This window comes from Sphaeramia orbicularis, chromosome 20, assembly GCF_902148855.1.
Source record: "Sphaeramia orbicularis chromosome 20, fSphaOr1.1, whole genome shotgun sequence".
Lineage (NCBI taxonomy): Eukaryota > Metazoa > Chordata > Actinopteri > Kurtiformes > Apogonidae > Sphaeramia > Sphaeramia orbicularis.
The window spans coordinates 27,499,157-27,517,037 of record NC_043976.1 but is presented as its reverse complement, the minus strand read 5'-3'; the positions used below and the strand labels follow the sequence as shown (position 1 = coordinate 27,517,037).

General features: G+C 36.2%; 1 protein-coding gene across 2 annotated transcripts in view; it reads right to left on the bottom strand.

The window, feature by feature from the left end:
• The window catches only part of drosha (drosha ribonuclease III), a 195,722-nt gene that overhangs the window by 2,836 nt on the left and 175,005 nt on the right, over nucleotides 1–17,881 (bottom strand). For both annotated transcript variants that reach the window (XM_030122783.1, XM_030122784.1), the window contains one exon: nucleotides 17,485–17,531. In XM_030122783.1, the coding sequence (XP_029978643.1) occupies nucleotides 17,485–17,531 (47 nt within the window). The remainder of the gene's footprint in view (nucleotides 1–17,484; nucleotides 17,532–17,881) is intronic.

Below are 17,881 nucleotides of genomic sequence, written 5' to 3'. Positions count from 1 at the left end.
CATGTATTTAAAACATAATAGCAGAATGTGACATACTGTGTGAAAACTATGATATAGTATATCAACACAAAAGGACAAAAAACACAAAAAAATATATAAAATATAAAAAAATCTATATAATTTATTGCATAGATAACACAAAGATGCTTAACGAACTTTTTCAAAGACTTTAAAAGTGAATATTGGTTCCAAATATTAGGCATAGAAAATTACAATTGTAATAAATTCAAACTGTACTCAAATATTTGACATAAAAGCAGATCTTTACATGGAGTTTTTTCCCCTAAAAGTGCGGTAATCAAACATGGTTATCATGATAAATTAGAATTTAAACGGTAATACTGACAGTCTGCAATTTTACAGCGGTTTATCGTTATACCGGTAATCGTTACATCCCTATTAGCAAGACTAATCTGTCAAATTGTTGCTAAAATGTCCCATCATTTTGACTCTTAAACATCTTCATTTTATCCTTATTTAACTATTTCTGAATCATTAGTGGTAGTGCACTTGCAGTCACTTCCACACCGGTGATAAAGAGTAGCAGCCTGATCCAGTCCACTGACCCACCTGGTGTTTGTAATTTTGATATTCAGAGCTCAGGTAATTTTCCATTAAGTGTTTACATTACTGGGCCTACCCGCTGCACCCTCCAATTTAAAACAGCATGCATGACAGACGCCTGGTGCAGACACACATTTGACTGTGCAGTTTTTCCGGTCACTGACCATGGCCATGCAAAACTTCAGCTAATGAGAGTCACTCCTTCACTACCTTTTCTCCTACTAAAGTTTGAAAGTCAGACTAAATTGGGAAACGGAGAGAACCTGCACTGATCTGAAGTGAAGTTTTGTACGTTCCATAAAATCAGAACTATTAACCTCTATATATCAAATGTGTGGAGATGGAAAAAGTAAATAGATGTGCTTTTTATAGTATTTATAGGAAGGGAAAGCCAGAGAAATAGTTCCACTTTGGGAGAGGTGGAAGCCCCATATGATGTCTTAAACTGTCTTCAATTTAGGTTTAATAGAAGGTCATTAAATGCTGAGGTTTAAAGTGGTGTGAATCAGAAACAAGCGAAGTGAAAGTTTTTATTAAAGCAAATCTACAGCTAAAGCTACTAATGCTGTCTGCGCAGCATATTATCTATTTTATTCTGCATTTAGAATTAAACTTATTCACTTTAACCCTTTCATGCATGAATTCATGGGGAAAAAATGGGGAAGTATGGGATAAGAGGCGTGGCTTATTCCTGGCTGAAAAGTTACTTGGAAAATAGACAACAATATATTCAAATTAACAATACTATGTCACAATAAAGGAAGGTCACCTGTGGCATACCCCAAGGATCTGTGATTGGTCCAAAACTTTTTCTGCTCTATATTAACTCTTTCGGTGCCAGACAGTTAAGGGGCTAATAAGCCTTAAAAGTGCCACAGAATTTGGCCGTTTTTCAGTATTTCGCGTCGTTTTTATAATATTTGAAGAATCCTGCAGGAAACCGCTCGGTAACATCCGACCGATTGCTGATTAGATTCAAAACGCACCGGACACAGCCGATTCATTATTGATTGTAATTTGCATAATTTATTCGGTCGCGTGACCTCAAATTCCCGTCTGATTGGTCTCAAAAGGGGGACACAGAAAGAATGTCATCGAAATGTGAGAAAGAAATGGGGGTGGATGGTTTGTTTGTACACAAATATGGCGTGTTCTCCAAAGACGATCTGATCGGCCCGTGGCATTGAAAGAGTTAATGATATTTGTAATGTCACTGATTCATTAAAATTTATTATTTTTGAAGATGATACAAATATGTACTGTTCTGGGAAAAATCTAAAGGAACTTTTGTCCACAGTTGAAAGGGATTTAGAAATTCTTACAACTTGGTTTGATGTCAATAGATTGTCACTTAACATTAAAAAAACTAGATTTATGGTTTTTGGGAATTGAAAAGAAATTGATGGGGATATTATATTAAAAATATGCGATGCTGAAATTGAAAGAGTGTTTGATACAAAATTTTTAGGGGTTGTTATTGATCACAAATTAACATGGAAACCACATATTAGATGTATAAAAGGAAAGATTGCAAAATCAATGGCAATCTTGTATAAGTCCAGAAATATACTCAACCACAAGGCGCTACATATAATTTATTGTTCACTTATACTTCATTATATGTCATATTGTGTGGGAGTGTGGGGCTCGACATATAAAACAACTGTAAATACTATTGTCCTCCTACAAAAAACGAGCAATACGTATTATTAATAAGGCCAGTTACTACGAACATACTAATGAACTGTTTATGAAATCCCATATTATGAAATTTAATGATTTGGTTTACTATAAAATAATGCAAATAATGTGTAAAGCCAAATTAAAGTTACTCCCTGTCTGTGTACGAAGGTTCTTCTCAACACGAGTCTACATATGATTTGCGAGATGTTTGTAAATTTGTTGTACAAAAAGCTAAAAAAGAGACAAAAAGAAGATGTATATCTGTTGTTGGAGTTAAACTATGGAATGAGGCCAGTATGGATTTAAGAACGTGTAGCCCATTTTTGATATTTTAAAAAAATGGTACGTAAGGCAATTTTTGAAGGATACAATTGTTAAGCTCTAACAAGTAATAGGTAAATTATTTATTTTGAGTCTACATTAAATTATCATTAATTTGGTGGTTAAGTTTTCTATTTCTCTGGTATATTTTCACCCTTTTAGGTTTCGCTTGTTTGTTGGCTTGGATACATTGTTTTTTTGTTTTTTGTCTTTTTCTTTTTCCTATATTGGATGCTGGGTAGCTGAATATGTTATGTAGGACAGGCATTAATATAAGCATTTGGCTTCTGCCTGTGCCTTTTCAGTCATAACCTGTTGGTAATGTTTGAAGTGCTGTTGTCGACACTGGTTATTGTGTGATGACTGAATAAAGAATTTCATCATCATTCTGAGAACCTTAATGGGTCAAAAACACAGTAATGTCCCGTCAGAGAGCGAAATTTAATTGATCGCCATTCCGACATTTATTTCAATGTAAAGTAGCTCCTTGTTTTGGATAATCCCTTATGGTCCAACTAAAGCAAAAATGAATTTAAAAGTAAAAATGTGGGTCAAATTGTCTCTAAAATGTCCCTTCAGAGAGATTTTGAATACCATGTTTTGACCCAAATCAAGATATTTTTCTGAGTGTTTTTATTCGTCTTTAGGCAAGAAAAAAACAATGTGATTGAAAAAAAATTTTATGAACCGATTTTTCATGGAGTTGCAAAAATATTCACTCACCTGGACATCATGCATTTAATTTTTGAAGCAAAAAAACATGTATTTACTGATACACTGTGTGAAAAGTAAGAAATATATTGTTTTTAATGCTGCTAATCTGATGTTTTGTCACATTTTAACATACTCCAATATTAGTTATTATTCACTTTATGGAGATAATGTGCACAAAAACCCCTTTTTGTTTAAGAAAAATGATTAATTACAGTCTAATAACAATAACAAGCAGTTGATTTACACTCAAACATGTTACTGTAGGTCAGATTTATGAAGAACAGCAAAGTTACAGTAATGGTATGAATGTCAGTGTATGGGATGGGGCATAGGCGTCCACTGTGTTGGCTGATATGGAACTAAAAACATAAAAATCATGAATACACAAGAGAACAGTTCTGAATAGCTGTCCACTGTAGTGACCACTATGCATGAAAGGGTTAAAATGAATATACAGTAGCTCCATAAAAACTTCCACATGTATACTATGACAGCCCACTGCTCTTAGTCTGCAGTGTGTGTGTTCCTGCATGTTCAGATAGGAAAGGGTTATAATGGAGAGAGTAATATTTTGCTTTTTTAAATGGAATTATGCATTATGTGGTCTACATAAACTGTAAATGCTATGCTTGGGTCTCAATTCGTCATTAATTCAACTCCACAGGTCCATCTTCAACCCTATTTCTGAGTAATGACACCAGAAAGGTTGTTCTGAGCGCTGGCCCTTTAAATGCAAATGACCCCGCCCCCTCCAGGTGGTTGACTTTGCTGCTCTATCCCATTCAGCCACTTGTGTTCTGAACATTTTAGGTAATTGGCTCGAAGTTTGGATTTATTTTCAGTACTCGGAGAAATGTTCGTCGGAAGTCTTGACCTTATATGTGCAAATGTCGTGATGTAACTACTTATAAAACCATAACAAATTAAGCAGGAATTAAAACAGGTTGTAGAAATCCACTTGATTTTTGTTAAAATTAATCTAAAGATAGCTTTGCAGCACCTGGAGGGTTCAAATTTAAACTTTATGAACTATTAGGGTCCAAATACGCAAATAAATGAACCAAAGACTAATAAAAATGGGTTTTGCAAAAATATGACCCCTTTAATAAAAAGTCTTTAAAAGGTTTTAAATTTGATACGGTAGGTCTCGAGTTATGTTGTCATAAACTTGAAAAATATGACCCATGTAAGAGTGTGATAGATACTGACAATTAAAATGTTTTCTTCTATAGTTGCTTGCCTTTATATTTACCTGCAATGTCTAACAAATAAAATGATTTCTGGGTGCTTCTATGAAACTGGTCCCTAAAAACAGGCTTAAAAATTCAAATAAGGTGTAGACTAATGTTATGAAGCAAGTTTGGAAGCACTTTGGATCTATTTTAAAAATAAATATTTACTGAGATAAAAGAGAAATTATTTTTATTTGACGCGCACACAAAAATCTGCATGTAACACGGTAAAAAGGACACGAAAATTACGCGCAACAATTTTTTTTGAGTATCTTTTTATTCTCTCACAGGCACATTTTGGGAATTGAATTAATTACGCAAGGCAGTGTTTCACAAAAATGACCGCTGTTGCAAAATTACTCGCGATTTATATGCATTTAAATGGGCTGGTTCTGTATGTAACACGAGTGGACACGGTGGGTTACATACGAAACCCCAAATGATACTGAGATTCATGAAAAACCTGCATGTCTTGATTAGAAAAACCACTAGGATCCTCAAATTTAACACAGTGTCTTTATTTATAGCGGTACATAAGACCATTTCAAATGATGTTTTCAAGATAACTAGGTAGCTTTTCATGTCCCAAATTTGGTCCTATTTTTGGCCCCAATATTTTATTAAAAATTCATTAATTTTGGGAAGGCTCAGATAAAGAGTATAATTTTTTTTTTGCATTTACTTGAGGTCATCATTAGGTACTATGTCTAAACTTCTCTTTTATTATTGGGTCTAAAAAGCTGGTAAAGACCCTTCTATAAAATAAAACACCACCTTAATTTGGTTAAAATGACCTTAAATAGGTCTTAAAAAGCATTACATTTAAGTGCGTCATAGCTATAAACATACTGTACTTGACTACTGCAGACCTCCAGTGTGTTTATTAGGAGAAATAAACTAACGTGAACACAGACTTGTATGAAAAAGGTCTGGTTGTTTGGGGAAAAAAAAAAAAAAGTTTGTTTCATCTGCTGTACTGTTCTATAATTTAAAGGGACTGTGTATAAAAATGTCTGAGTTCAACACTGTTTGCCCAGAATAGATGTAAACATCCTCAAACACTCTTAAGGCTTACAGTCAGCACTTTAACCTCACATTGTTTTATGAACACAGAACCAAAACAATAAATGTGTCTCTGTCTAAATACTTGCAGCACGCACTGTATCATTGTCAGATAGTGTATGTTATCCTCAGATAAATGGGGAAATTTAATTATTTCTTTTGTCCACACCGAGGAGTTACAGCCGATAATATGCCGCTGCAGGGTTTGAGCCAACTATTCAGCTATCCGTTGTAGATATTGTGTTTCTGCAGACCCACATCCACGGCAGAAATAAAAACGTTCTTCAAAATGACAGACACAGCGGCCGTCGCTTTTGTGTTAAAAGAGTTCGACTATCAAAACCACGTCTCGAACAATTAAGCGAGTTGGTTTTACAAATGAAAATATATTTCATTTGTCATTTGTCACTAAAAAATACCAAATGTTATTTAGTTCTGCTTTGAAAATCTTGAGAATTTTCGGCTTTTCTTTGCGTCGTGTGATTGCAAATTGAATATTTTCATAGAATTTAGAGGCTGCATTGCAGTCTTGGAAGTTCTGGGCATCTTTCATCATAATTTCCTGTCACTTCATAAATGAAACCATTCAAAACTGAAAAATAATGACAGTGTCTAACATGGTTACTATTTGCATTTGCACACTGTCTGTTGTAACGTTTTAGTTTTTGATACCTGCCAAGGGATTAAATAAGTAAAATACATTTTATTCTATAATCTAGCACGTTTTCATCTTGTACTTTTTTACCCTGCCCCAGGGGTAAAAAGGGGTATTGTTTTTGGTTTGTTTGTTAACAGTCTAGCAGCAAAACTATCGGTTGAATTCATACCAAATTTGGTTTATAGATTGCCAGTGACCCAGAATAGAACTGATTACATTTTGGGAAAAGTTCAAATTTTTAATGAATTTTTTAAATCTTTTTTTTCCCCATTCACTTATAATGGGCAAAATTTCAAATGTCTATAAAAATCTTCAATTTTACTGGTTGAATTAATACCAAATTTGGTTTATAGATTGCTAGTGACCCAGAATAGAACTGATTACATTTTGGGAAAAGTTCAAATTTTTAATGAATTTTTTAAATCTTTTTTTTTCCCATTCACTGATAATGGGCAAAATTTCAAATGTCTATAAAAATCTTCAATTTTACTGGTTGAATTAATACCAAATTTGGTTTATAGATTGCTAGTGACCCAGAAGAGAACTGATTAGATTTTGGGAAAAGTTTAAATTTTTAATGAATTTTTTACATCTTTTTTTTCCCCATTCACTTATAATGGGCAAAATTTCAAATGTCTATAATAATCTTCAATTTTATTGGTTGAATTCATACAAAATTTGGTTTATAGATTGCTAGTGATGCAGAATAGATGTGATTACATTTTGGGAAAAATATATCAAAGTTTAAATTTTCTATTAATTTTTTAAACACCCCCCCCCCCCCACACCCTTTACGTATAATAGGTGAAATTTCACATGTCTGTAGCAGCAAAACTATTGGCTGAATTCATACCAAATTGGGTTTATAGATTGCCAGTGACCCAGAATAGAACTGATTACATTTTGGGAAAAGTACATCAAAGTCCAAATTTTTTATGAATTTTTAAAATATTTTTTTTCTCCATTTACTTTTCATGGGCTAAATTTCAAATGTCTATAAAAACATCAATTTTGTTTCAATTTACTTCAAACTTGGCACATATATAGAGGCAAATGATATGCTGATATCAGCACATGCATAGACATGATGACCTCAGCTGGATCGATGCCAAAATTAGCTACAATATGTATGGGGGCGGGGTTTGTTGTGCCTGGCACCACTTGTTCATTTTAATTCTCAGATGTAAGCGGAATTGAGCACTGAAATGACAATTCTGTATGTATAAGATATCTTGGCTCAATAAAAAAAAAAAAATTTGGAGAGAAATAGGTCAAGGAGATCAAAAAGGTGCAGTATTTGTGTTGGATATGTAAAAGAGTACAGTTTAAGTAGAATAAAATCAAAATGTAAACTGATATGCTTAAAACATAGTTATGTATAGTATTTGAGTACTTGACTGCTTCTATTCTGTACATATTTGTGTCTCAGAGTGATTATGCAAAACATAATTTCATTAAACTTGGTGGAAAGGTAGGGATGAAATACATAGTTTTGAGCAGATCCATAAATAGGGGCAGATTTTCATTTATTTATTTATTTTTATAACAGGGTGAGATATTAATAGTTGAGCTCCACTAAGTGTCATAATAATTTACAATGTTTGAGACCGTGTTTAACTCAGGTTAAAAGAAAAAAAAAAAGTTATTTGTTAAGAGTAATGGCTGGTAATGTGTCCCTATCTGTACAGAAATTTCACAGTTATTTTTCCGAACTTCCTGTCACATCTCCGTCCTGGGAAGTGGATTGTTTTGCTGAGTGTAATTGGCTTCCGTCTGAGCACAACAACAACAACAACAACAACATATTCCTCCACTGATTGTCAGGAAGAACTGACCATGAACAAATAACTTAGCCGTTCTGAATCAGAATTTAAGAAAAAAAAAACTCCTATAGTAAATGAAACACTAACAAAAAAAAATAAAAAATAAAAAAAAAATCATGCAATCCACATTACATATGTGTTTGACTTCCAAAAAGGCAAGAAAAGACGCATTCTCCCTCTTACCACACTCTAATTCCTCATTATGGCTACAGCGGGGAAAAGTGCAAGATAACAGCAGTATCCTATTAAAAAGGAGTCGGATCAAATAAAAAAAAAAATCCTGAAGAGGGAAAAATCATTCTCAGGCAAATTCGAGGCACACACACATGCGTGGACGCACACAGAAACACACAGCCTATTTCAATATGCTTTCGGTGAGTAAGCAACACTTGGTGAGCCTTGGAGAGAAAACTACATATTGCAGTTAAAATATGGAAATCACCAGCATTTTTCCCTGGGAGATGACTTGAGAATAACCCACTTGAGTGGAAAAAAAAAAAAAAAAAAAAAAACAGCTTTGGCCATTTACATTGTTTAACATGCGGCACAAGAGCAGGCATCAAAGAATAGGGTTGGTAAAGAATACACAAGGCTTTTCATTTCCGTGTGTTGGGCATTGGTGAGACATAAGTGAGGACTCGTGGCTGACCGGCGCTGTGAAGAAAAGCACCTTCGACGAACACCGCCCCGTGCATACTGATCGCCTTTGGATAAGATGTTAAATGCACTTGGCTCGGGGCTTTTGTTTATTGACAGAGCGGTAATTCCTTTCAAGGACAGAGGTTGCGGTCTTGCCGAGGTCCCGGCAACAACGAGGCCTACGCACCTGAGGACGGTGGCGCCAACGTGCGACTAGAATCTGGCGATCCGATACAAATCACAATACTAGGATCGCAATACGATATATCACGATATATCATGATACTGTTTGTTTCTTTTGTTTTTCCAAAGATTATTTCCTCGAAGAATTGAATTACATCAGACATATGTAGCTTAAAGGGGTTATATGTAGTATTAGTGTTCTGATCCAACAGCAGAGGGAAGTCAGACAAAAACACACTTAGGACTAGGGCTGTGTATCGGCAAGAATCTGGTGATACGATACAAATCACAATACTAGGATCACGATACGATATATCACGGTATATCATGATAGTTTGTTTCTTTTTTCTCTTTTTTTTCAAAGATTATTTCCTGGAAGAACTGAATTACACCAGACATATGTACAAATATTAGACACATTTTAATTTGATCAGAACAGGATCTCATGTTATATCACTTTTTTTTTTAAAATTCTCCTAGTTTCCAAAGGAACTAACATGTGCTTCTCTCAGACAGTAAAAAGTGCTTCTAGGATGCTTCAAATAACCATTATTTCATAAAACAGCCCTGTTTCATCCAGCTGGAAGCTAAGTTACTTCAAGAACCAGTGTGTAGAATTAGTGGTATCTGGTATCTTAAAGGGGTTATATGTAGTATTAGTGTTCTGATCCAACAGCAGAGGGAAGTCAGACAAAAACACACTTAGGACTGGGGCTGTGTATTGGCAAGAATCTGGTGATACGATACAAATCACAATACTAGGATCATGATACGATATATCACGATATATCATGATACTGTTTGTTTCTTTTTTTTTTCCAAAGATTATTTCCTGGAATAATTGAATTACACCAGACATATGTACAAATATTAGACACATTTTAATTTGATCAGAACAGGATCTTATGTTATATCACAATTTTTTTTAATTCTCCTAGTTTCCAAAGGAACTAACATGTGCTTCTCTCAGATGGAAAAAGTGCTTTTAGGATGTTTTAAATAACCATTATTTCATAAAACAGCCCTGTTTCATCCAGCTGGAAGCTAAGTTACTTCAAGAACCAGTGTGTAGAATTAGTGGTATCTGGTATCTTAAAGGGGTTATATGTAGTATTAGTGTTCTGATCCAACAGCAGAGGGAAGTCAGACAAAAACACACTTAGGACTGGGGCTGTGTATCAGCAAGAATCTGGTCATACGATACAAATCACAATACTAGGATCACGATACGATATATCACAATATACCATGATACTGTTTGTTTGTTTCTTTTTTTTCAAAGATTATTTCCTTGAATAATTGAATTACATCAGGCATATGTACAAATAATAAACACATTTTTATTTGATCAGAACAGGATCTAATGTTATATCACTAAATGTTATTTATTCTCCTAGTTTCCAAAGGAACTAACATGTGCTTCTCTCAGATGGAAAAAGTGCTTTTAGGATGTTTTAAATAACCATGATTTCATAAAACTGCCCTGTTTCATCCAGCTGGAGCTAAGTTACTTCAAGAACCAGTGTGTAGAATTAGTGGCATCTGGCATCTTAAAGGGGTTAAATGTAGTATTAGTGTTCTGATCCAACAGCAGAGGGAAGTCAGACAAAAACACATTTAGGACTAGGGCTGTGTATTGGCAAGAATCTGGTGATACGATACAAATCACAATACTAGGATCACGATACGATATATCACGATATATCATGATACTGTTAAAAAGGCAATTTTTTTTTAAAATGATTATTTCCTTGAAGAATTGAATTACACCAGAAATATGCACAAACACTAAACACATTTTTATTTGATCACAACAGGATCTAATGCAATATCACAAAATTTTCCTGTGTTAAAACTTAAATTATGTTTTACAGACATTACAGATTAAGATCCTGTTCAAATGTTCATATTCTATTAGTTCAGAACTAACATCAGAACATTATTTTTGTGTAATTGTGGTGTCAAAAAAACAGCATTTTAATCAAAGTATTCATTTTATATTCAAAAGTATTCATTTTATAATCAAAGTATTAATTTTATAATCAAAAGTATTCATTTGCATGCCATAAGTTAAATTTCAGTACAATGTGACGGTTGTAACAGAGTGGTTGACTTTTTTCTGGGAGACCCACAAAAAGAACGAAAATGTGCAGTCATTGAAGGAATTAGTGAATTTCTGCAAAGCTTCAAAATGGGGCGGGCAGAATGAACATGTGAGCTCATGGAAAGTTCCGGAAAACGTGGTGTGCAAAAGAAGTACACGTGAGTAGAAATTTTTGAACATTCTGGGAAGTACCTTACATTTTCCGGGAAAAAGTTACATATTTATATATGTCTGACCAATCCTGACCGACACCAAAGAAACCTCACCCTATCGGGGATAAGCTGAGAGGGGGGTTTCCGACGTGACTAGATTAATGTTCAAAATATGATAAAAAATGGGTATGGTTTGTAGCTAAACCCAACCTACTTTTGATGGTATAAAAGTGGTCTCCCAGAGCGAAAAAGTCAGTTGTTTCTGCAGATGTCAACTCAGTGTTTATTTTGCGTATGAATAAACACTTTATGCGACTCGAATTCTGCTCGATCTCTGAGTTTGTCTTTGGCTCTGTGTGACTGTTACTCAACAAAGTTCCACTACATAGATGGGAGTACAGACATAAATACAACTGGAGAGGAGCGTCAAAGAGACCAGAGATTTCTCCCACTTACGGTTGCAAATTTTACATGACACAATCCCAACAAAAGAACTAACATCTGCCTCTCTCAGACAGTAAAAAGTGCTTTTAGGATGCTTCAAATAACCATTATTTAATGAAACAGAGTTAAATAATAATAAATAAGACATAAACAGTAAAGAAAAACAAAAAAAACAAGAATGAACCTCCGCCATATCTGCATTTGAATAAATACCTAACAAAATCGATACAGCACTTTTTAATATCGATATGGTATTGTAAAATGAAATATCGCAATATATCCTCCCGAGACCCAGTAAGTAAACATTTTGGCCATTTTACATTAAATAATTGCCTTAATTGGAAACAGCATGATGCAACAGTTTTTACAGCTACATTTTAACCCTTTCATGCATTAACTGTGAGAACCTTAGCCAAGATTTTTTTCTTGTGTTTTTATTCCTCCTTATGCATGAAAAAAACAATGCGATCAAGTTTTTTTTTCTAAGGAGTTCCAAAAATAGCTATACATTTAATTTTTGAAGTAAAGAAACGTGTTTAAAACCCAATATCAGAAAGTGATTTGAAAACAATGAAATAAAAACATTTTTAAGGCTGCTAATCTGATGTCTTCTGACATTTTAACATATTCTAATGCTAGTAATTACTCACTTCATGGAGATAATATACAAAAAAAACCCTTCTTGTCTAACAAATAACAATTGATTTACACTAAAAAATGTTACTGCAGATCAGGCTTACAAGAACAGCAAAGTTACAGTAATGGTCTGAATGTCAGGGTATGAGATGGTGCGTAAGTGTCCACTGTTGGCTGATATGGAACTAAAACAACAAAACCCATTAATGTACAAGAGAACAGCTGGAGAATAACTGTCCACTGTAGTGACCTATGCATGAAAGGGTTAAAATTTCTTTTCATATAATGTCCTTTTCAGTGGATATTTTTTAATGATTTATTTTCAAGTAAAGCTGCGAAACTCTAGTCCACTACAGAGGACAAAAATGCATTGCTGGGTCTCAGGAGGATATTGCAGAACCGATATTTTCTAACATCCCTGTGTGCGACGTGTTGACGAAGCATCTGTACAGCAACATACAGCGTCTTTTCACTATTCAGCCCGATGCTTTGCTGTGACACGAGTCCAGAACAGCAGTGGTGGTGGCGGCGGTTGAGTCTATCACCTAGAGCTTGCACGCTTCACATCAGTCAACAAGCCAATACAGCTCATCTGTAACCGCGCTGATGAAGGGATTTCCCTGCCACGCCAAAGGGCAAACAAAAGACTCAAGTCAGTGAATAGAGATCCTGCGTACTGTACTTTCCTTTTGCCTCTATCCATCCTATGCTTTTATCCGGAGATTAAGGGGTTTAAAGAAATCTGAGGAAAGAATGTAGTCCCCTTCCAGCTACTAGCCAGATCCAGGGCCCTTTTCTTATTCAACAGATATTACATTGTTTAAAAAACAAGCAGCTGCCAGGAAGTGAAAGAAAAAAAAAAAAAAAAAAAAAGCAAAGGGAGGGGGGGTTGAATGTTAGAGATGGGAGACTTGAAACAGAGGCGGTACTATCTGTAAGGATGAATGATAAATGGTTAAGCCGTTTCCATGTATATTTGATGCCGCCTCAGACCTAACGGAGCGTGGTGCGTGGAGCCGTGGGGGCCGTGGTAACTGTGCACCGCCGGCTCCTTCCTCCTCCGCCACTGCCGCCGCTCCCCTACCTGGATGCTCTCAGCTCGATTTGTTTGCACTTGTGTTTCTCCCAGTCCGGGCCCTGGTTAACATTTAATTTCGCCTCGACAGATACAGGCAGGAGACTGTCAAAACGCGGGTCATCAAATAATGAAAAGTGAATCAGCGGAGCCACCGGTGGACGGGCTACGGGCGGACACGCACACGCCAAATATCGGGCCTCGGTCTCTTTAATGAGCTCTGAGCTGTCTGACTTTACGCAGCCATGTCTTTCACCTCTTCAACACCGCCGGATTCTGTCAGTCAGGAAAAGCACCAGAAACAAAAAAAAAAAAAAAAAAAAAAAGTCCAATCCTCCTCAAAGTGCTTCTGATACTCAAGGAGACCTTAAATAAAACATGGAAATGAATCCTGACACGTTGCAGGGAGCTGTTTTCGATCACCGCCAACACTAGGTTGGGCTGTAATACAAGAGGAGTAATGGTGTAGCCAATGCCGCATTGAGGGCCAACAAGACAATCAATGACGAATTACATGACACCGGGGCTAATGTCCTTGATTAGTCTTGCTATGTGAACAAATGAAGCGAGGCCCTTGACAATCACATGAGAGACAATGCTGCTCCAGTAGGACTTGATGCGTCAGGCGGTTCTGCAGCAGATGAGCTCCAGTCTCATTACAGAAACTCACGGTCAGGAAATGTACATCCTTCAAAGGCGTGTTTGAACTGACGGACACCGCATATTTATCTCAATACGCAAAAAAGACGTTCTGATGTTCGACAATAGGCCAAACAGACCGGGAGTATTTCTGCGACATGCCCTGTACTAATGAGATTCATTTGAGATGACTTGAGACTAATTCTTGAAATGATATGAACTCTGATAATGACGCAATGAACGACTGGTGCAACTACATCTGGGCTTCAACTAATCAATCAATAATCATTTCATTGGTTCTCAAGTCATCGATATTCTAAAAGCCAAATGACCTGTGTGTGTGTGTGTGTCTCAAGAATCACACAAAATCCGTAAAGATCTGACTGCTGCAGTTTGTCATACTCATGGATTTTTGGTCAAGGAACAGACTAGCGAAAACGGCAAGTTGATAGGACCGATATTTTGGGAGATATTAGTAATTTTGGAATACAATAGCCTTACGATCATGTCGATATGGCCACAACGCTTTGGCGGTGACTGCTGGACAAATGCGGTACAACATGCACAAATACACAATAGCATAAAAACTACCACATCTAGAAACCCAACAGGTCAACACGCTACTTACATTATAGTTTGAATTAAATACCAGGACAAAATGTGGAACTTTTGCTTAAAGACTGGGGGGTAAACGTGACAAATTCATGGGATCCTGCATTTGTGGGGGGCCCATAGAACAGTGGAGGGCCGTGCAGTGGATACAGGTTAGAAGTTGTGAAAATTTTGTTTAAGATCCGCTGTATAATAGAGGCATAGACGCAGAGAGTTGGACATTGGAAACGTGTTAAGTTTTACTTTCGCTTCACGCCACCATTAGTTACATTAATTATGGACCGCATCCCCACGTATATAATTGCTACTCCTACCCCACGTACATACCCCCCCCGAATAAAAACAGAAACATAATGTTGAACAGTCTATATATTTCAAAATGTAATGTGGTCATTTAATAGAAAATGTTTACTCAAGGAATTGGTAGAAAATGTACGTTATCATTTGTCAAATATTGTTGAGGCAAAGGATTGATATTTTCTTTTCTCTTTTTACATTTTTTGTTCATTATCACCTGAATTCCTTACATACTGATTAGAATGTTTGTTTTTACTTGATTTCAACATTGATTTTTTAATTTTTATCATCAATTTAAATGTCCTACCTCTAGACTTCTGAAATATTTGTCATGTTCTAACCACATACATGCACCTCTCACACACAAAGAAAAACAACATTTAAACTTCCTGAAATTGAACAAAATATCAATTTGACATTTATCACGATAATTCTGTCAACAACTAGCATGGTCATTTTTATCATTATGACATCTCTAATTATCTTAAATGTTTGTAATAGTCTATACGATAGATCAGCATTAGAGACAATTATTATCCTTATTTATGACATTTTAACTAATCAATAAAATGTCAAAGATACATCAAAGTATTCCCAATTCACATTTTAAATTTTCTCACTTCCTTCTAAAACTACAAAACAGAGAGTTTACAAATAACTCCTTAAAGACCTTGAACTAGTTTTGTGGCAACTTCCAACTTAATTTTTCCTAAGTCATTATTATACTATCCTCTGTATTTTGCATTTTTCATTGAAAATCTGGTATTTTCTTATATTAAATTTACTGATTAGGTAGATGCTCATAAAAACTCAAGAATAAATTCAAAGGTCATTAAATTAGAACAGAGAGAACTGAAGAAAAAGTGACTTTCAGCAAAAATATATCATAATTGAATAGAAAAACAAGTGTCTACATCCACTGTCATTTGTCAAACTACATTGAATTTATTGGTGAGTTGATGTTTCGTTAGATGATAGTGTTTCCATCTTCACTAAGGAGCCTCTGAATGTCCAAATGAGTCATATCTGGTGATGATGAAAAGCTAAGAATCTGCATTTTACCTGAATTATTTACAAGTATTGATAGGAGTAGTGGTTCACAAGGTATTAAATATTTTAGATCAGATGCTTTGATCTTCTAAAATGGCTGTTCAGGTTACTTTAATTGACTTTTTTTAATTTTTTTTTTTTGTTCCTCCTTAATCACAAACTAATCTACACTATAACATTTCATATTTTGCAGCTATTATAGTTATTTGTGTTGGGAATAATTAATTAAGCTCATACATGTGACAAGCTCGGTTTGGGCTCTCGAGGCCATCCGGTGACAGAAACGACTATGTGGAGCTTAAGGGGTGAAATGTAAATTAAGTGACAATACAAAGTCAAACTACAGCACTCGAACTGGAGGCATTTTGCGCCGAACGAAGGGAGACTTGAAGAGATGATTTTAAATTAACTGACCTTTTAAAAGGCATTGCTAATCTAGTCACATGAAACAGCAATTTATGAGAGGGGGAAATGTTCATTTACTAGCAATGAGCATCTATCAATCATGATGACAGAGGTGTACACTGGGGAGAGGAAATGGGAGGAATTAAGGGTGGGGGGAAGACACAGGAGAGAGAGTGTGTGCAGTGAACTACGCTCCCTGATAAGGAAGGGGAGCCAGGAAAAGAAGTGCTTTAAATAATAACACTCTTACACTAATGTTTCATAAAACGCGAACAAACAGTATCAATCACGCGTGGCTCGAGGCCTCATTTATGAGCCAAATGAAATCAAAGTGTGCCCTTCCTGCCCTTTGCAAGTTCCACAGGCCTGTTCCAACAAAGCCATTTGTGTTCACCTCCAGCTAATTAGTTGGGTAAAGAACAAATGTACATCTGATTAATGTGCTGGTCAGAGGGATAGGAAGCGACTCCAGTTCAGAGATTACACTCCAGCACACAGCCAACTCTTAACACACAAAATAATCGATGATATTATGCATACGCATACATATGCATCGAGGTAAATCGGAGATGATGGAAACAGCTCGTGGATGTGTTTCTGAGAGCCCTGTAATTGTATTTTTACTTGGCTCTGAATGAGACATTGTAAATGCCTAAAAACCACCATCTATTCTCCTTAAGTGGTGGTTGATGACACGATGAAAAACAGCCAAGGAGTGAAGCAGCGCATTGGGGGACGCATCAGCGGCACTCCTTCAAATCTGAAGAGGAGCGCCGAGCACAAGAGAGTCGCTCCGAGTGCGACGCCTTGCTCTCGTGTCTGTAAAACACAACAAACACTAGAAACTCTGCATCCCTCGACATCAACTTCCTTTGGTCCCTCAGGACGATGGACATGTTCGAGGATGCTCAGCTCCCCCGTCGGTTCTCCATCTCTGGCTGGACCCCATGCCTGTGCTCTGGGCTAGCACTTCAAACAGCCTAATATCCTATATGTCGTAGCCAACAGGCTGGTCAGGCCACAGCTCTCTGCCAGCCATCTTGCATACAGCACAGCCAAGGCCAGTACTCAACACTGAGGCAAAGTGTGTGAAAGGCTTACAGTGTGAAATGTGTGTCTCTCTCTCTGTGTGTGTGTGTGTGTGTGTGTGTGTGTGTGTGTGTACGGGCTTGATTGCGCCAAACAACTCACATTTCTCGAGCGCATCCATCGCAGCTCCCATTTCCGCCTGTTGGATGCTAGATTAAAAATATTTGAAAGGAAAAGACAGAGGAGAGAGAAAGAGGAAGAAGTCTTTAGCATATTTAAAATGGCTCTTTTCTGAAATTCTGTCAAATAAAAAAAGAAAGAACAGGCCCAATATTGAGAGGATTATCAAAAGTGCATTATATTTGTTTTGAAAGAACCCTTTTGCCTAACAATCCCAGGTAACACAGTGCACACTTTTGAAAAAGGTAAGCCTATTGGCGGCTCTGCGCTGGGCACTGTTTACGCCTGCATTTCACCGTCCCTCCGTATATATTATGTGGTGTGTGATCATAGCCCAGCAGCGGAGGAGGCTAGGAGCTTAAGTCATGTAAATACAAAA